General features: G+C 37.9%; 1 protein-coding gene across 2 annotated transcripts; it reads right to left on the reverse strand.

Annotated features, from left to right (window-relative positions):
- Positions 1–249: 249 nt before the first annotated feature.
- On the reverse strand, positions 250–20,867 carry PI4K2B (phosphatidylinositol 4-kinase type 2 beta). Of its 2 annotated transcripts, none has more exons than XM_082760169.1 (10): positions 20,770–20,867; positions 15,297–15,454; positions 10,784–10,984; positions 10,074–10,205; positions 8,594–8,747; positions 7,558–7,625; positions 7,116–7,215; positions 5,769–5,902; positions 4,605–4,664; positions 250–2,392 (listed from the first exon to the last, which is right to left on the reverse strand). In XM_082760169.1, the coding sequence occupies exons 2-10, from the start codon at positions 15,429–15,431 to the stop codon at positions 2,219–2,221; spliced, it is 1,158 nt and encodes a 385-aa protein (XP_082616295.1). In that variant the 5' UTR covers positions 15,432–15,454; positions 20,770–20,867; the 3' UTR covers positions 250–2,218. The 2 variants fall into 2 exon arrangements, with proteins under 2 accessions (XP_082616295.1, XP_082616294.1); XM_082760168.1 differs by lacking the exon at positions 20,770–20,867 and adding an exon at positions 17,900–18,281.
- Between the last annotated feature and the right edge of the window lie 59 nt (positions 20,868–20,926).

Here is a 20,926-nt window from a genome sequence, read left to right on the forward strand (position 1 = left end):
CAAAAACCAAGAAAGCAACACCACAAAGAACAAGAATAGGCAAGGTTTTGAACTTCAGTTGCTCCTTCCTATTAACCGAGGTACCACAGCTTGGCGTGTTGTGTAAACAGGTTACACACAGCACCTGTTCAACACCTCCCACTAAAGCAGTAAATCAAAACCAGGTGTTAAAGAAGAGATGCTTTTGAGGAAGGACATGTGGAAAGAACAGAGAAGAGTTTTGTGAGTTTTAATTTTTTATTTAAAAACAAAGAACAACACATGCCTAGACGAGGTGATCCTAGGACCCTAAGCATTGACAAAAACCCCAAACCAAAAAGCAGCTTTGCAGCTTCACGTTCAATTTCTCCCCCCATATCATCAATACCGTGATGAAGCCTTTCAAGATCTAGAGAGCATGTACGAGTGTTCTGGTCACCAAGTCATAACAACTCGGTTACTATGAAAAACCAGTAAAACAGTACAGCGTGGCATGAGGAAACACGTTTCTGTATAGCACAGACTGCAGAGCACAGTACACAAGGGCCAGGGCTTTTAAACTTACCTTACTGTGCCTCTTCAGCTACATCACCTCAGTAGATACAATTTAGCAAACACTTCCACCCTGTGACAGCTACATATTTGTTATCACGAAGTTGTATGGTTGAAACAAAATAAAACTAAGGACTATTTTTTTTTGCAGGACAGAGGCAACATCAGAGGCAAAAACCTGTGCATTTTCAACTATGACATTTATTTTCTTCAGTCGGACGACTGGTACATAAATACCTTCTTTAAATTTTAATAAACTGTTTGGATAAAAACAAATCATGGAAAGTTTATAAAGGTGGTCATTTCAGTCTCATTTTGAACTCCACCGCACAGTAAGTTTTACATTTAAGGCTTAAACAATTCAGTTAATCAAGTGAATTGCTAACATGCTACATTAATATTTACATCCACTCAAAATTATATAAAATACAAGCATTTTATTATTTGAGTTCAACAGTATTGCTTAGAATTACAAAATACAGCAATGTCTGAAATACTGAAGGTTTCATAAAAGCAGCAATTTTTCTCCCATTCCCAGTCTTCACTGTCCAGAAAATTACCAAAATATTTATCATGTAACATAAGCCACGGATCTAGAAGCATGACCATCAAGTCTTAAGACACAACTTAAACACAAATGAAAATTGGCAAATAAGCATGACATTGCTAAGAGTCCAATTATAAGTCTCTGTGCTCTATGTATTACAGTTTTTTTTTCTTCCAGTCAAAAAATAATAGTGTGTTTGGATAGAAACTCAGAAGGCAGACAGGCTTTGAGATGAATAGTGCTTCTGTCATTAACAGTGAAGAACCACTTTGGTGACTGATGAACACATTTATATTCATATTGAAAATCCAACCTGTAACATTGTGCAATTCTTCTTCATAGATCCATCACAACAAAAATCTCACATTTTCTATACGTGTAATTAAATACACGAGTTCTAAAAGCTACAGGTGAAGCTTCACCCTTTGAAATGTACACTCAGTTCAGTTTGTCACAGTAGAAACTGTGTGTACTTACTGGGGATGAATTTTGCTATAATTCAACTGAAAACTATTTAACCATTTTTGGTCCCCATGTGCAAAAAAAAAGTCTACATGAAGCATATTTTCCCTTCTCCCTTTCTTTCACTTGTGTCTCTATAGCAGTTTTTTTTTATTATTATTTTCTTAAGTGCATGACTTTTTTCAAGTAACTAGCCTATGAAAAATCTACAAACAGCTTAAAACATCAGGAAGAAATTCCAAGGAAAAGCATTTTCACAAAGATAACATTCTGCACTTTTTTTTTTTTTTTTTTAAAGAGCATATAAAAAGAAATTGATAGGGTTCTCACATTTATACTAAACAAAAAGAATTCCTGTTGTATTCAAAAGCAGTTTCTCAGCATATGCAAACTGTGCATCTTCCCTTTAGTATTATTCAGAATACATTAATTTAACCTATAAAAATACAGTATGGACAAGTTCTTCTCATTCCCTGACATATGAATTCACAATTTTGACACAAAAATTGTAAACTTATTACATTCAAAATACATTTCTTAAGTCTTTTAGAATTTAAGTTCTGAGGCGTCGGCAGTCGGAGCTCTTGGTATACAGCAGAAGTACATTATTGCAGAGCCTTTACACAGAAGTAGCTTACTACAGTTAGAGAAGCTTACTCTTCCCATATATTTCTGTTGCTACCAGGAGGAAAAGAAAGGCTTCCTGCTATGAAAGGTCTGTGTGAATGCGTTACTCAGATGAACAATTCGGCCCTGACTTCCAGTGCTACTTCGCTCCACAATCACACGTGGCATCTGAACAAGCTGAATGGGACTTTTTCCATCCTTTAATGCCTGAGTAAGGTTTAGTATCTAAAAGAGTAAAAGCAGGTGAGGTGAGGGCACACAAGTTCATCTGTGGCTAACAGGCTTATAGGTTTAGCTGTCACTCATTTTATTCAATAACACAGTCTTCTACAGAATTGATTTATCAATTCCAAGTAGAAATACCTTATTTGTTAACATTGTGACACCCAACTGCTATTTGACTATCTTACTCTAATTATGTTAATACTCTTTCAATTTTTATAAAGTATTGTAGACAAATCTATAAGTAAATTACTACTTCTAAAACTTCAGTACTCACAACCCGGATAATTTACTCCATGTTCAATATTATCCTTACTGTAAACTACAGCAAGCATTCAAATTCAATTTTGCTGACATACTTTAGCTGTAATCTCAACCCCTTCTTTTCCCCTCTGGCACAATGTCTGTTTCCTTTTGCAACTCACTGACCTTCTGTTCATTTCACACTTCCATGGCTGAAGAACCCTGACAGAAAATCCTTAGCATGGCTTAATGCAAATCAGCTCTTCTAAAACTCCTCTTTTCACTCACATTTCCTAAGTTTTAAGGCAATCCTCCATAGGATTCCTAGGATCATGGGATCAGTTGCATAATTGCTATATTTTTGAGAATTGTTTTAAGCTGGGTTTGAAACTCTTCCCAGAATTTTTCCCCTGCTTCACAACATGCTTCTAATGACTTCCAGTTCCTCAGATTTAAAGTCACCTGAAGCCTGACATACAAAATACATTGCTCTTTATCATTCTTATGTTTATCTACTAGGTTCTTCTTTTTTAACAACGTATTTTAACAGGTATTTTAGTTAAGACTGCTTTGCAGAATAGCCAATTACTATCTTCTTTCATAATCAATCTAGTTATCTGACTTTTCTATAAGCTTACTTGAAACATACTTTGGTTTTTACACCAAAAGCAAGTCTAGATATCATTGCTAGAAGGCATCCTTTGCAGTGACACATTCTTGCAAAGGTAGAAAAGGTTTTTTTTAATTCTAAATTTTAAATTTTTAAATCCACTTCAAGAAAAACGTTGGAAGAAAGGGTCCACACTCAGCCTTTTTAGGAGATAATAAATTTAGACATCCTTAGCTAGATCTCTCTCAATTAGAGAGATTAGCTTTTTCCCTGTAGCATTTTCTTAAATAACAGATTCCCTGTAGCCAATCGACTCATCACAAAAAAGCCACTTAACCCAGTTTAAGATGAATACTTCAGCATACTTCCACCAACTGCACAAACTTATCCAAATAATTATTTCAGAAATAACTATTAATAATTAAATGGAATAAGGTTTGTTGGATTTTAGCTAGCACACACAACTAATGTTAACCAAGACTATGTTTAACTAAGAACAGTAGTCTTGTACAAGGCACTTCCTGGTATAGGAAAGAAGGTCAGATTAGGCCACTCCTGGAACTGTGAATGTCTGCCTTTAAAGTACCCATGTTGAATTTCAGAATACAGAAGTCAGTTTCAGTAAATTCAGGGCTAAAAGGAGTATTAATTCATCTAGTCCAATTCCCTTGTTTTCACAAATCACTGGCTTATGCCTAGCTTATTCTACAATGAATTACATTTAAGTTTTATTTAAAGCTTGTTTTCTAGCATATCACACCAATTTTAAAGCAGCAAGGAGATGGAGAAAACCTCTTCTTCCCTTGCTTCAATTGTCACCAAATTTCTAATCTGGAAATACCTGAGTTACTTTGCTAATCACTGGTTCTGACATCTGCTAGGATGAAGAAATTCTATTACCTTATTTCTTCCTTGTAAGACATTAATGAAGTTAATCCTCCAAAATTAAGACATATTTAGTAACATACCTAAATTCCCCACCATTTTTTTCCATGACTATTACGACTATTCTTTGGTGGGTTGTTTTTTAAAATACCTTCTAAGCATATACAGGTATGTACATCTCCATTCCCCGCCTCCAACCGCCTCCCCCAAAAAAACAAACAAACAAACCTCCAATTAACATTTTAGAAAATCTGTTATAGAAGAAAAAAAAAACAAACAACAGTATGTGCTGTTGTCTTGAGTATATGCCAGTAAGAACAACCTCTAGAACAAAATTTAGTCTTAGATGAAAAGACCTTCAAGTGTCTTTCAAATGTATAGGAGTTTGTGTACCTCCCACCCCCAAGATACAAAAATTAACATCTGAGAAGTGACAACATATTAAATATATAGATATTTTTTAAAATGCAGTCTTACCTGCCCCCTCATAACAGACATTTGGTTTTCAAAAGTAGCCTTGTCAAATCCTTTATCAGTCTTTGTTAAAAACAAAAAAGACACACTTACTATAGAAAATGACCCATTTGTTTTCAGCTATGCATTTGGCATGCAAATGAATCATATTCTTCTTATGCATGGTCATATTTGCCAAGACAATAAATTTCAGAAGAGTCCACTTATTGCAGAAAATTTGCATATATGAAAACGAACAATTTACTATATCATAAAAGTAGAATATATCAATAGAATATTGATAAAGAAAATAGAAAAGTATAATATATCGATAAACACCATTTAAGCCAGCCTACCTATTTATTAAATGCCAGTGTTAAACTACTTGGACCCACACCCTTACTCTGCAAATGGAACACCACTTCCTCCTCCAGTTTTATTAAATCCTTCAAATTCTATTGGGTTTAACAGAAAACCCAGAGTCACTTTGACCGTAGATGAGTCAGATGCAAACATTAGTGCCAGCATTTCAGGATCTAGCTTTCAAATTACTGCTGCATTTTCATTAAGTTTGAAATTACATATTTTTTTCCACCCCGTTCAAGTGGAATAATCCAAATGATCATGAGATACGTTAGTGAATATTACAAGTTCTCTACCAAAACACAAAACTGTTTACGGAATGTTTCAGACAAGGAGATTCCATTACACGTCAATATTGTAGCACAGTTTCAGTATCTTTAAAATAAATTTGACAATATTTTCACTTGAAAACTCATTTAAAATAGCAATGGTCAAGATTTCAGTATCAGCTTTACACAATAAAAGTATGTAAAAGGTATACAGGTACTGTAAGTTATATTAAACGTAAGATTTCTTGGGCTGATACAGTTTAAGTGTATACACACTACAGAGGTATGTTAAATGGAATCGTTACAGACATTTGTGATATAAAAATTAACTAGCCTCAATTATGTGATACTTAAATATATAAAAACATAATTATGTTCTCAGATGGGCTGAATAATCACAATGGTGACAGTTTCCTCTAATTATATAAACCCATGCCAGTATTAAAGCTACTTCATGGCATACACAAGTTAAAATCATAACAAGAAAAAACAGCTAAGACTTGAAATGGAACAGTTCGGTACTTCACTAACGCCAAATTCGGGGTACCCTACTCACCTTAAATAGCTCATGAAGATCTTCACAGAGATCCTGTACGAAGTTCATATCAGAGATGCGAGGAAGAACTAAGTCTCTGGTCTCCTGAGAGAAGGGAACTTGTGCTTGAGGAAGCCAAGCCCAGTGAAAGGGATCTAGACGTAGGTAAAACATATTTTCAGATTAACAACAGGCAAAAATTAAATTTTTCAATGCTTACCACTGCTGTGTTCCCTCCCAAAACTTACAGTAACACACACTTTTTCACAGCATTGCCTGTTACCACACACCTCATCTGGATGCAATTACAAAAGCAGCTACTTAGCTTTTTTCCAAACAGTGAAAACATATTTTAAGTATTTAGTTTAAGCAATAACTAAATACTGTAAACAGAAGTAGAGACTTTCTCCTTGTGCAGTAATGCAGTTTCCTCTGGAATAAAATAACGGCTACAATCAGAAACCTATCAGATGTTCAGTTCATACTGAAGAACAAAGAAGTACCTATTTTTAACAATCTTTTGTTTTTATTAAGATGTCTTTTTCTAAGTACACTGAGAGAAATATTCTGAACTTTTCACGTAGCTGCTATTAATCAGCTTTTTCAAGAGAAGGCAAGCATTGCTGTGTTTCCTCCTACCTTTAAGGGAAGGAGGCATTGCCATGTCTGCAGAATTGACTGTAGCAGAGACATACCTGGGACAGCAGCTATTGAGTATCAAGATGTCTAGGACTACACAGAGCTGTGAGTGGGGTAATTAGCTAGCCTTTTACCCATAAAACTAGCCCACACTTAAGTCATAATTACCTGTTTGGCTAATAGGTCAGACAAATAATTGTAAGCCCTGCCAGGCACTTCCCTCTAAACTCTAAGTAGTCAGAGATGTTTTCAGACGCAATCTAGAATTATTAGAAACGTCAATATCCAATCTGCTTGGCCATAGTATTAACTGGAGATTGCTAAGCTAAAGCTGAAGACAAGCAAAAACAACATGCAGATTGTCTGCTTATTCATTTATAACAGTACCCTTAAAATACTTTTGAAATAGAAAATTTGCATATCCTTACACTCAAGCCATTTTCTATGACATTAAGAGAAAAATGTGAGAAACACTTATTTTTTCAGTTCCACTACCAGTTTACACACTGTTCTAAGGGTTAAAAAAAACACATTAACAAGGATGGAACTGCATATACCACTGCAGAAATATAATTTGTTGATAACTTTCTGAAGTAAAGTATGCCATTATGTAAAGGTTCAATATATAACTACAGTGATGGGTTATAAAAGTAACGAACTATGAAACCAGACTGCAAATACTTATTTAGAAGTTACTCTCCCAAAAATATTGAAGAATGCAATACTTACATGCCCTCCACTCATCAGGATGCTTAAAAGGAAATGCTAAGCCATTGTCAATTGCAGCAATTTTAATAGTAGATTCTTCAGTTACAGTCCACTGGATATCCTAGGGAAGGAATATTTTAAAGCGATGCTTGTGTGATTACAAAAATAGTGATATACAATAAAATACAAGATAATCACCACAGAAATAGCTGTAGAAATGTACTTCAGAAACAGCAGACAGTTTTATTACTATAGTTCAAACTAGAAAAAAAGAACAAAAATAACTTCCAGCAGTGCTCTGTTCAGACTAGTCTAATCCAAATAGCGTTTCCATTCACTTTGCCTAGAATAATTTGCAGTATCAGATTTCTTAGGACTATGTACCAGAATTAAAGCCATTTACTTAATCCCAGGCAAAATCAAGATACAGAACAATACAGAGTGTTTCAGAGTATTTTCTTACCTTATCTGACAGATCAGGCCCATCATCTTGTTTTTCATATCTGACTAACCAGTTATCATTACCTCTGTCTTTAAACAAGAAAATGCATGTCACAACATGTCATTTACAAAGTAATCAGCATCTAAAATTATATAAAAAGACTAATATTGTAAACTGACGATTTACCAAAGGAGTCAGGCAAAACTGTTCACCTCCACCCACTCCCCCTCCCCCAAATCAACAAGTCTTACCTTTAATAAAACCTTTAAGGTAACTGATTTCCTGGAATGACTGAAAATTTACCAAGCATTCTTAACTATATATTACTTCTTTAGGTTCCCTAACTGGGTGAATATACAGTAAAACATCAATAAAGAAATATCCTTGGGTGCTGGCATGCCTGAAGAACACTACAGATGCACAGCTCAGGTGAAGCAACAAAGGAAACACTTCAATAAAACTGCCTTTGCATTTTAGAGGAAAAATAAAACACCCACAAAGTAAAAAGATGAATCTCAGCTGCTGAGTGAAAGAAACATGAACCCAGGAGAACACAGACACATTGCAGCTGTACTTCAGTGCCTGGTCACAACGAATACAAAGCATTTTGCACTGATGTGAAAGTGTGCTGTTAATGGCATCCAACTTAGCATAAATAAAAGGAATGGTAGTTGTGGCTTCTCTTATCCTGAAACCCCACCATCCCTTAACCTAATTTGGGGAAACAGCTAGTTAATAGCCTACTGACATAACTGAAGTATCATGAAAGAAGTATTTGTTTTTCAATTCTTAAATAAAAAATATTGTTTGGATATAGTCATTCTAATATTTAATGTTGATCCAACACAAAGTTGTTTGGATTTCATCATATTCTAATATGTAATGTTTGCATCTGAAGTTCTGTGGTTTTGAAGAAGTTTTAAATGCAGCATTCTGGCCTTCACTTGCAAGACAAACATTTGAAATGCGTTAAAGCCTTCATTGATAGCTTTCAGTCAGCATTATTTACAATTTCTGTATCAAGAGGATAGGGACATACTGCAGGACACTATGATACCTGTATTTCTGATGACATAATCTAAGATAACCAATCTTTCAAACTGTGACTGGAATTCTTTCCGTGTGTTTTCAGGTAAAGGATCAGTTTCAAACTTCCTGAGCCAGTAGTCAGCTTCCTTATATCCTTCAACAAACAGCTGGAAGGAGCCAACCTGAAACATTAATGAACTGTATTTGGAAAACACTCCCACATAGGCCCATTTAAATAATTTTAACATTAACAGAAAAATTGAAAGGATATCCTTTTAAAGTATATAACACTGGAAATATTACACAGAACCACCTAGCAGGAGTGATATACATATAAAAAAAAAAAAAAAAAAGATAAGTGTTCTCTTTTTCACTCCTAAATTCTAAAAAAGACTTCTGTCCTTAGTATTTTTTTTTTGTTTTGTTTGTTTGTTAATGTGTTTTTAAGTACTCACTGAGTTTACCATGAACAAAATGTAGCCAGAAAGATCAACATAAATGAACCTCTGGTATTATGAGCAATATTTCAAGAAAAGAGGAAGAAATACAGTCTATTCTCTTTCATTGGGAATACTTGGTTTATTAGTTCACGGGAAACTCACCAAAATTTACAGCAGAAAATTCTTCCTCTCTGAAAAGCGTTTATGTTCATTGATGAGACCAGCAGCTTTAGTTATTTTTTTCCAAGACAGATACTTTTTGCATGAAAATTGGTGAAATACATTTCCCAAGAGTCCAGGGAAGAAAACTACAGGTGGAATAGACTCCATATATGTGGGCAACAGCAAAGATGCTCAAGATTAAAATTCAAAAGAGGGATTATATTTGAGACATAAAACACAGAGAGATGCACACATGCTGAGATGTGGATGAATATACAGTGCGTCAAGTAACCATGCTGATACCAGCTTGTATAACGTGTCACATGAATCAAAATTGCTGGAAATGACAAGTACCAAAGCTGTGCATAATCTGTGTTTTAAAAGATTAGGAGTAGACACTGTGGTGAGATTCTGGGGATACAAGAAAGATGTGAGGTTTTTGTCATGAAGTAATGGACACAAGAAGGAAGGTAGGATGAACGTAACAATAGGATACCTAAAAGAAGAAAACAAATAGAAGGGGGAGAAAGATTTAGGAAATATGAAAGAAATAGATAACTATCAATGGGAGAAACAATTACACAATATAAAAAAAAAAGACACTGAAGGGAATATCACTATGCACTCAAGAAAAGCAGAAAGTACAGTATTTTAATGTGCTTTTCTCCTCCAACAGAAAAACTAGACTGCAAACTGGTATAAAAATTGGCTGGATCATAAATATAGTCTAAGAAAAGAAACAATGTAATACTGGTCAGGTTTTGCCTAGTAACAGTTATATCAACCATCAGTCTTTCAGAAATAGTTTTTTAAATAGGCAACAAGGTTTTTCTTCTACTCTTTAAGGGTTTTTTATTATTCAAGGTTTTGTATGATTAAGCACAGATCACTTATCTATAATCTTACCTTAGGAGGTAGTCCAATTCGATTAAATTTTTTACCAACTTTTGGCACTTTCTCTAAAGCATATTTTTTTCCTCTTGACTTTGCACGATCTATTGCACTGTAATTAAAGGTCTCACTGACAAGCCAGACAACCTTAAAATATGAAAACATCCATTACAAATGATAAAAACACAGCACAGTTCTTTATCATTTTCTTTATAGATTAACAGAAAATTTTATGCTCAGTTGCCAAGAAAACAAGAAGGAAGCATCAGGCATTTCTAACAGGCAAGTTTAATAGGAAAAGGTGAATATTTGCTATTTTACATATCCCAAACAGAAATGTGATGAAACACATTTAAATTGGAATCTTTATATGCTGCTATTTGCAATCCTGATGTTTCACACCAAATCACTAAGCACAAAAATACAAGAAAATACTAAAAGCTAAAGTAACTCAAAAAAAAAAAAAAAAAAAAAAAAAAAAGAATTAAGCTCTCAGACTTACCCTATAAAACAAAAAACATACAGCCACTGTCTGTTTTCATACACTGACTGTATCATACAGTCACTTCTATGCTAAACCACTGTACACTAGGACTTAAAATAGTTTGTAACTGACTCAGGGCTAAAGCATGATACACAAAGATGTCTTCACAACCACAGTCCAGAGACCAACACAACTGTGACCATATATTTGCATTCAATAATTTATGTATTTGAACTTTTACCTTAGTTTTGGGTACAACTCCTAGCCCCAGCTTGTCATCTACAAGATAGGCACCAGCTTCAGAGAGATATCCCTGATTTGGAACGAGGCAGCCTCTGCCAAAGCAGCAAGGACAACAAATCTTGTGAAAATATTTGGTCCATTTTGGATTTAGATGTCCATAAGGCTCTTCAGATTTTGGTTTGAATACTCCAATAGTTTTCTAGGATAAATAATATAAAACTAAACTAAGAATGCTTTAAGTTGCAAAATATTAACCAATACTTTCAGTTAAATAGCTTTCAAAATAATTTTAAACACTAAACATTGCATTTTACAATTGCTATTTTTAGATAACATCATAAAATTATATCTAACAAAATATATATAAAAAACAATATAAATCTAATAAATAAAAAGATGATAATAATAGATCTAATAAAAGATGTATCAAATAGATGCGTCACCAAAGGCTTTTCTAGAAGTAGCACAAACTCAAATTAAACTCTTTATAACAGAAAATCAAAAATAGCTAACATTTACTAGTTTTACAAAATTAAAAAGCCTTTAGGCCTTTTAGAATAAAAAAGAGCTTTTAAGAGTAGCTTCAAAAAGCAGTTTCAGCCTGATTGATTGATTAGACATTCCAGATTGATTAGATATTCCAGACAGAGACAAAATGGTTCCAGGAAAGCAACAAATATACAGAATGCAAATAATCAATTTTTTATTTTGTATTCATTTTATTTATTGCTTTTAGTTAGAATAGATTAAAATAAAAAACTGCACTTTGCAATTCCAAAGAGTGGTGTAATTTACTACTGCTGTAGATTCCTTGACTCGATGCTGACAATTCATACCATCAGCCACTATTTTCATTGGAGACACTGAGAAAAAAAGCTTAAAATTACTCAAAGTTGTGTGTCCAATTTTGGACATTATGCTTCAAAAAATCTGTGGACTAACTAGAGAAAATTGAAAAAAACAATGAGCATAAGCAGAAAAATGTGAATAATGAAAGATTGTATGAACTGAGATTGTTTAGTCTAAAAAACAGAGAATGGGACACAAAATGAACCATGCAACAGCTTGCTATAGAGAAACGAACAACAACACATCTACTGTTAATGAAACAAGAAATCATACATGTATGCTTAAAACCCAGCAGATAAAATACAAATAAAAACTTTTTTGAACCAGACTGGAACAAAATTCTGGGTTGTGCTGTCTCCGAAACAGGATGCCGCTAAGAACAGGTTAGCTATGCATTCATCAGGAATCCTGTTAATGCCTGTGCTGTAAAGCAGGATTGTCTTAAAGAGGTGATTTCTCAAGGTGCCTCCTACACGATTTTATATTTGTTAACCTCAAACTGCAAGATTATTATTACACTGAAATGTATATAACCTTCCAATTATGTGTGATAAACTCTAGCCTGATGGTCCTACATGTATCTAATAAATATTGAAAACAACCATTTAAAATATTTTCACATATTAATTTTTCTGAATCTTTACAAAAAAAGTGACTCTCCCAATAAGTCAAACATTGATGGTAGCCGTACCACAGTTTTCATAGCTGTTTTACACTACAAGACATAAATAAGTTTGCTGGCTGTCAGAAACTAGCATCCTTCTGCATGAACTGCCTGTTCTGCTAGATTACAGAGATGAACCAGCTAGTTGTTCTGGACCTGCCTTTAATCCTTCTTTGGACAAGATTAGCTACAGGGAAATTGCTTCATTGCATTTGTAAACAGAGTACACCAGCCACCAGACACGAGTACAGCACCTGTCCTGTCCATCCGGTTGGATTCATCCCATCAACTACCAGAATAAAGAAGTTATAAAATATCACTATTTGCATTCATCCTATAAAATAAGCTTCCTATCAAGAGGAAACAAAGTGACAAAAGTTCCCTTACGCTTACAACATGCTGCTATCTGTGATTCGAAGAATACCTTCAGAATCACAAGCAAATTCTATGCAAGGAACCACTTACTATTCAATTTAGGCCTCCACAAAAGGCTTTTATGTTTACAATAAGCATTCTCTGTAACGCGACAGTTTGAGATGCAAACCTATGTTCTCTGCACAGAATACATCAGTAATTGGCCTTTTAAAAAAGTCACAATGCTTTGGAAACTGAATGTACTTGGTATACTACTTTAGTCAAAACCCCAGCGTTAGGTTTAGAAATGTTAAGAAGCTATTTAACTATTCCCAGTGAATCACAGGTACCTGCCTGCTCAAAACAAAGCTGGCAGCTTTTTGTTTCCCACAGACACAGCGGTGTACGTGGTAGTATATGCCAAGCCATTCATATCTCCTTTCTGAGTCACTCTCTGGGTAACACTTCCCGCAAATTGAAGGCTCCAAGAAGGAGCTTAGCTCGTTCCAGTGCTCGCCTGGACCACACTGTGCTGTAGCATCAAATCTAGGCATGTTTTTGAAGTTTTCCCTGAAGTAAGAGCCACTGCTGTTGAGAACCAAAGTAAAACCAGACAGCTCAGTAAGTAGATAGCCCAGCAGGCCAGCCTTCATTGTGCAAGCCAAAACCAATTTCTAGACAGGCTCCATTGACATTCCCAGTTAGCTAAGAGGTGAACGGTCAGAAACACCTTGCAGAAGAGTTTGTGTTTGCAGCAGACAATCTATTTTTCTTTCCTGGTTACACAGTAAGCAACAAATGCAGAAATATTCATCATTTCAGCAGGAGTGCTGCTGAAGTACTGAACTGCTGCTTATCAGCATACAACAATGCCAATAAAATACACAAAGGTGATCATTTTAATTAGACAACTTTAGTTTTATATTTCTGGAAGAATCAAATCAGTAAGATGACCTAGTGGCAACGTCTTAGCTCTAACCTGGTATTAGCATGGGTAAACACTGCAGAAGCTGACCAGTAAGAAGGCTGAGTGCGTCTTTTAATAAGCTCTTTCCCACATAACGAGAAGATTACTCAAGAAGAGTAGGAGAAAGCAAGTCACAAAACTGGTCTGAAGTAGGATGATGCAACACTCTGTCAAACAGGATATGAAATCCATTCTACAAACGGGATCCATTCTAGTCACAGTAGTGGCAAAATGATTTTTTTTAATCAGACCTTTAATATGGAGAACAAATTTAGATAAGGTTTAAGCGCAAAAAGAACAAAAGCAAAATTCAAAGCAAGGTAGGAATTCAGTATTATTCTCAGTCATGCTAGTAAATACTTTCATATTTTGCAATGAAAGCTTTCTGGCCTCCCTAAAAAAAAAAATCACTGATTTTTTAGTTTATGTTTTCACTTCTCTTAGACGCATTCAAACCAATGACCTGCATGAAGTGGGGAGAGGCAAGCACGTCACTGCTGGGAACAAAACCAACACTTCACTGCAAAACAGAAATGAAACCAATAGAATCACCATGGAAGAAACAAAGAAAAAAGGTGCTCCATCCTAAACACTATGGTTACAAAAACAATGCTTACTTTCTCATTAGCCCCTGGACACTGTGAGCCTCAAGCATCTGCTGGTCAAAGAGCCTGATCTAGAACATGCAGTTCTTGGATTTTCTAGAGGTAGTTCTATCACTTTACATTAGAAATTAATTTAGAATGAGAACACAACATAAGTTATTCACATATTTATTTGAATTAAGCCAGGTAATCACTGCCTCAAAAGTGTAAATGCCATCATCAGAGATCTGGCATTAAAACAAGCTGGACATCTACGAAAAGTAGGTGGCAGAACAGGAATATATTCTGTACTGACCAATAATGTGAATAAAGGTTAAAAAAGAAATTAAGCTAAACCCTAGACAAATGGGAAATGACCTTTTTGGAGATGCAGGAAATGATCTTGAAGGTGTTCTGAAAACCTTGAAACTTGAAGTGTTACAGCTTCCATGCCTACCTCACATAGGATCTTCAGAATTAACAAACATCTGCGTCTATCTAAGACCAAAGATTGTTCATGGAACTTAAAATTGGATACAACAAATCATCAAAGGTGTATGGAACGGTCTTTTTGGTATTTGCTGAAAATGTTTTGGAGTCCTCCACTTTTTGGAACAGGTCCATAAGCAAAGTATTTCTGATTTAAAGAAAACAGTGTCAAAGTATGTCTGAAGTGTGAAGAAATATGTCATCTTATTAAAGAATTCTACCCAAAAGTTACTTTTCAAGCAATCTATTCAGGTAACTAACGTCTTTGTCTCACAGTAACCTTAGGATACCTCTTCGATGTTATCGTATCTATTTAAGGTACCATCTAGTACTAAGGGAAAGAAAAGGAAACAAAAACTACCAAGTTAAGATTTAGCAGACAAATACAAGTAAAAAGGCAGTTTTGGTTGTATCACTCATCTTGACTGTCTACCAATCACATAGGAGCAAAGAGAAAAAAACATCCTAAATAAAAGACAATTAATTTTGATATACCATAAAGTATTAAGTATTTTAGGTAAAAGGCTTTCAATTCAAAAGGAATTTATAAGTTTCATTTTAAAATTAGTTGTTAGAGTCTCTGAATTTGAAGTATTTTGCTCACCCCTTTTGGGTCCTTAGCAAAGTAGCTCCCACTGGACCCTTGAGAGATTCTTTCTGGGAAAACTCCACACTCTATAGCTTGCTCTGCTCTCAGAATGATTTCTGCAAATTCTGGATCATCCAAAAACGTATTCATATCAACAGCGTGTCCTGTGTGCCCTGAAAAAATAAGGAAATAAGCAATTTTAAGTGCAATTTACACTAAGAATGAATAACAACAGAAGTAAACACATAGAAGAACTAGTAACTTTCCCTGCTAATGCCTTGTCAATAGCAGGCTGAAAAATCCAGCCCACTAAATCAGTGCAAGCTTGCCCACTGATTTACCCACATACAATAAACTTCAGCCAGATCTACAACACTTTTACAACGTTTGAGACTACCCTTGCAAAGTGTTTATACTTTCCAATGATTTTTTAAAGATTTATTTACAGAATTAAGCCTAAAAAAAAAGGAGACAAAAATCAAAAACACCCATAAAAATGGGTGTTTGAATGAATGAATGAATGCACTAAAGATTTATGTATTGCTTTTATTAAGATTTGTAGAAACAGCTAACAAAGTGAACTTGTCCATTATCCACTGTTAGAATGGTATCACATTATTCAGCTCACAGCTTGGCTAGCATGTTCGCTAACTGCTCCTAAGACACAATGCTATTCACAAAGCAGTATGCTACACCTAGAGCTGACAAGTGGTATCCACATCCCAGTCATGCACAGCATGCCATCACCATTCCAGCATTAAAGCACCACTGCCTACTTGTACGACTTCTTCACACACTGACAAAAAGATCAGCTCTACAAGTATACAAGACATTTAGAAAGTTAACTGGAAAAGCAGTTGGCAGGTGTTAGTACTTGCGTTACTCTTCAAACTTTTTCCATTTTTTCTGCATGCAAGTTTTTAAACTGAAGATTTCTGCAACATATCTTTAGGCTAGCTTTCTCAGAAGTCAGTTTTTAATTCCTTGACATTAACTCCAGAACCTATAACCATAAAAATCCTTACTGTCTCGGGGAATATATTCTTCAGTCACGTGTTTTCTTAAATTAAATATAACTGCAGGAAGAATGTATTAAATGAAAATTTTTTTAAAAAATGTTATGCTGTATGCTCAAGATAAAAATATTTGAAACAGGATTTGTTCGTGTTGCTACTGTGCTACTAGAAAGCCATCACTACGGCGACGGGGGCGTACAAAAACATATGGCTGAAAGCAAGGACATCGGCAGTTTTAAGAAGTTTCCTTTCAGTTTACCAATAGTCCCCAAGTGAAAATAAGCAGCTTGACTCGGAACCGGTGTCTATTGAAAGCGGGAGGGTCTTCCAAGTTGGTTTCCTTCTTCAAAGATTAAAATAATCAAATTTTCCACTGTGAAAACACGTAACAGTCACTTTTTGTTTCTAGTACAGTCTCTGAACTGAAGAGTTGTTGAGTGTTCAAGGTTCTTCTTGCAACAGCTGTGAAAATGACTCTTTCCAGTAACCCCCAACTGGGAGACCAGGGCTCACCCCCACAGGCTAACTGTCCATCTAACTTGCCTCAAGTTAGTTCACACGAGGTCTGAGGCTGTGAAGCTGCTGTATTTGAACAAAGACATCCCAATGACACTTGGGTGACAACCCTTGTGTACACTTCAACCTGCTCCTCCATCAAGTTAGCAATGACATAAGCTAAACCAATATATTTTGTCAGTGTAGCATGACAGTTCCTGTAATACTAAACTTGCTTTATACTCTTAACATTAGTAAGGTAGTCCCTTCAACCAATCTTTTCCTATGCATGTTCTGACCATAACTGTATTATGAGAACAGTCTCGGTGTTGTAATAATAACCACGAATAACATCTGGTGCATTTGTTCCATGTGACCCAGGGAACAGCAGGAAAGACCCCTGTACCTTCAGGTGTCTGACAGGCAGAAAAGGCGAGGACAGGGAAACGAGACTGAGAGAAATGATGCTGCTGTAAGATTTTCTTACATAGTCTCGGGTGGATCTCAAGAGCTCTGCATTCACCATCCTTACTGCCCCAGCAGGGCAAGGCACATGCCTCTCGTCTCCACTCCGAAATGTTAAGTACTGTTTTTTTCTTGTTTTCCTTATGGTTAAACACAGGATGCTAGCAAAAACTCCCTATGGCTACCCAAAGGAAAGTTACTAGCATAGCTTTTTTTGCTCAAATTGGTGGGGAAGGGTTAGTTGGTTGCTTTTAAAACGAACTGTTCTTCCAAAACAAACTTTCTTTTTACTCCTGTCTCAGGAAAGAAATCCTATAGTATGATGAGGACAACACATCCTGGTCAGGGCCACAAACCCCTCTCCGAAGAGCTAACCCCGAGGTGTCCATCTGCTTGCAGAGCCGTCGGGAAGCTGAGAGCTCGGAAGCCGGGGGAGAGGCAGCAGGCAGCGGCTGTGCAGGTTATCCCCAGCACCTCACCCCGCACAGCAGCCGTGCTCGTTGTGCTTCTCGGTTTCATAACCGAGCCCGCCCGTTTCGGGGCTTTCACCCCCGTCCCTCTCCCTCTGCGAGGTGGGATCCGGAGACAGGGCAAGACAAACGCCGGGCAGGTCCCGCAGCCCCGCCGGGTGCCGGCACCTACCTGCGGCGCGGCGCGGCTCCCTGCCCCAGGAGGGCCGCAGCAGGGGCTCCTCCTCGCCATCCCCCTCGGCGCCTTCCTCCTCCTCCTCCTCCTCGTCGTCGTCGTCGTCAACCTCCCGCGGCTCCCCGCTCAGCCTGACGGCCCCGCCGGGCGCTGCTCTGCCTAGGGCCGGCGGCCCGGCGGGAGGCGGCGGCTCGGCGAGGCGCAGCAGCGGCTCCTCGGGCTCCGCCATGAGGGGACGGGGACGGGGGAGGCGCCGCCGGGCTCAGGCCCCTCCGCCGCGCCCCATGGCGGCCTCGCCGCCACCGCCGGGCCCGCCGCCGCGCCGCGCATGCGCGCTGCCCGCCCCCGCCGCCTCAGGGGGCTGAGGGCGGCGGGGGGAGCCCCGCGGGTTCCCCTCACGGCCCGGGGCTCGAGGGTCCTGGGGGGAAACGGAGCCGGGGAAGCCGCGTGGGGACGGGGAGGGGCCCGCTGGGGGTGTTCGTGAAGGGGGGAAGCAGCAGGTGCTAGGGAAGCGGCGCTGTGAGGCAGCGCTGCGCGGTGCTCCTCGGGGAAGTAGCACCTATGGGCGTCAAAACGCAACAAACAGCCCTGAAACGGCTCCTTCAGCTCCACAGCCGAAGCTGGATGGGCTCCTGGACGCCTCTTCCCACCTTACAAGATGTTCTGCACAGGCCGCAGGGTGCAACTTCCCAATGAGGGAAAACAACACCAGCATATCATAATTATTTGCACCTTCCCACAGCCGTCCTGGCATGCTCTAACTGGAAGAACTCAGTAAAGTATTCACTTTATATCACCCATCATACCCCACCACACTGTGACCTGGACTCAGCCTCATGCATGTCCCTATACAAGGGCATTCTTCCTTAGCACAGCACTCACAGACGTTAGTGAAATACGGCACAAAAATACATACGTGGAGTTCCTTTACAGAACTGAGGCTCTGGACTGTACCAAGAGTGAGGCAGCTCTCAGCTAAAACAATAGCATGTGTTTATTATTCATTATTCTCATAATTATTCATGCCATAATGATTCATTCTGTACATTACCTGGATCATGGAAAGAAAATTACTTTGCTCAGTTACTAACAAAATAAAGCCTTGCTGAAATACTTCACTCGTGTTTGTTTTGTCTCAGATTACCTGTCAGCAAGTGGACTTTGGAACAAAGTTGGGTTGTTACGTAATTACTAGTATCTGTAACATTTGTTAAAAGCTGTTCACATTTGCATTTCTGTTTCCATTCCTCTCTATTAAAAACGAACATATTCAGTCAATTATGATTCCAAATGAATAGGCGTTTTATGCCCAGTAAACAAGTATATGAAGTATACAACAACTGGATGCAACATGCAGTGCAGAAAATTGTCCTGCTTATTTCCTGCGTGAAGCAAGCAAAAAGGGCAGACTAAAATGAGAGACCTCTTAACATTTTGCTCAGCAGATCATTCAGGAAGAGTGCCTCTCCCGTTAGCTACAGTAGTTACGGGTGAGTTGTTAGTATTCTGTTGAACAGCTCACCCATGTGTTTCTAAAAGATTTGAGAGTTATTTCTCTTGAATAAGGTAAACAAGAAATAACTCATCAATTATTTCTTCTGCTTTAGGGATCCATCTGCACATGCTAGTGTACGTGTACACGTACTTAACGCTTACTTTTGAGCTATTGTAATGAGAATTCCGTAACTTGCCCGTGTTTTGGTCTCAAAGCCTTTACATTGCCTCAGTCTTCAATGGTTCAGAGTTCAAGTGTTGCAACAGCTCATCATTAAACAAAATACACGCCACCATAATAGTTATTAACAAACAATTAATTTTAAATCTGAGCAGCTAATACTCTCAATTAGCTACCTGGAATAAAATTACTAACAATTAAAGCATGCGAATAAGTTTGATCATTTTCCTCATGCTGACACGTGTGCCTCTATCATTCTAGCCCACTGGCTGCATTCTCATTTGTTTATAATACCAATCTGAGCACCACGTCAAAACACTGGAACGGGACAAACAGAAAAAAAAAAAACAGCGACTACATGCACAAAGTGCACTTTTTGCTTTAGGTGAGCGCCCTCTTGTGATCCTTTCAAGTAAAGAACAAGCCGAATAGTTCTGTTTCTAAAATAATATTAATACAATGCCTCATAACAGTCCAGATGCAGAATGACTACGGAGACTACGAAGCAGGACAATTCAATTTGCAAAGCTCTTTTGTGCTGAAAGGGGTAAGAAACTGTGTTAATCACAGTCACAGCTGACAATTCAAACAGGTGTGTAAAATTACTCAGCCAAAACACCTGACAGATCCTAATCAGGGTAATTAAACATACAGAATCAAGACGGTCACCGTGTACTTTTCTCATGTTATTTAGCCACCTCAGCTTAAAACTGTAAAACAGAAGAATCTGATAAAACTTCATCAACAAATTCAGTTGACCAGGCATGGGCTGGTTAAGACTAAGCCCTGGAACAAACACACTGTGTGTTTAATGTGCCTCTTTGTTTTTTTGCATGCCAGCCACTGGGTACTTCAGCAAAGCAAAGGGCAAGCTGCCAGCCCCCCGGTACAAGGGTGGGTAGGTTTCTGCCTGCTCAGGCTTTGCTGGCAATTCCTAGCGAGGGTGCAAAGCCTGTCCCAGATTTCCAACTGGCTTAACTGTCTATTTTCCCAAATAACACAAAAAGGAAGAAAAGGGGATCATTCCCAGCAGCATGTTTCCCTACCTGTCATGGAACTTTTGCCTTTTTTTGCTGAAGTACCTTGCTCAGCTAGGCCCGGCCTGGCCTGAGTTTGGCCGCGTGAGCACACCACCTTTATTTACCACAGACAGCTCGCAGAAACCTCCTGAGGAGCAGAAGGGTCTCCTTACCCTGCGAGGCACCCGAGGGGCGTTACGTGGCTGTTCTCTACCGCTACGCTTTTTGGGGGAAGCAAGCACAGCCCGGCCAGCTCTCCGCGGCCGACAAGTCTACCTCCCGCGGGGCTCGCCCCCCCGGTCGAGGAGGGGAGATGGAGGCTGGCGGCGG

Source organism: Aythya marila (genome assembly GCF_965140915.1).
Source record: "Aythya marila genome assembly, chromosome: 4".
Classification (NCBI taxonomy): Eukaryota; Metazoa; Chordata; class Aves; order Anseriformes; family Anatidae; genus Aythya; species Aythya marila.

What these genes read in the sequence shown, in the direction of transcription:
- PI4K2B (XM_082760168.1), bottom strand. Translation starts at nt 18,131, where the DNA reads ATGGCGGAGCCCGAGGAGCCGCTGCTGCGCCTCGCCGAGCCGCCGCCT. An exon ending in GAATTGGACTACCTCCTAAG is followed by an intron (nt 8,748 to 10,073) that starts GTAAGATTATAG and finishes TTAATGTTTCAG; the next exon opens with GTTGGCTCCTTCCAGCTGTT. An exon ending in TGTCTGTTATGAGGGGGCAG is followed by an intron (nt 2,393 to 4,604) that starts GTAAGACTGCAT and finishes TTACTCTTTTAG; the next exon opens with ATACTAAACCTTACTCAGGC.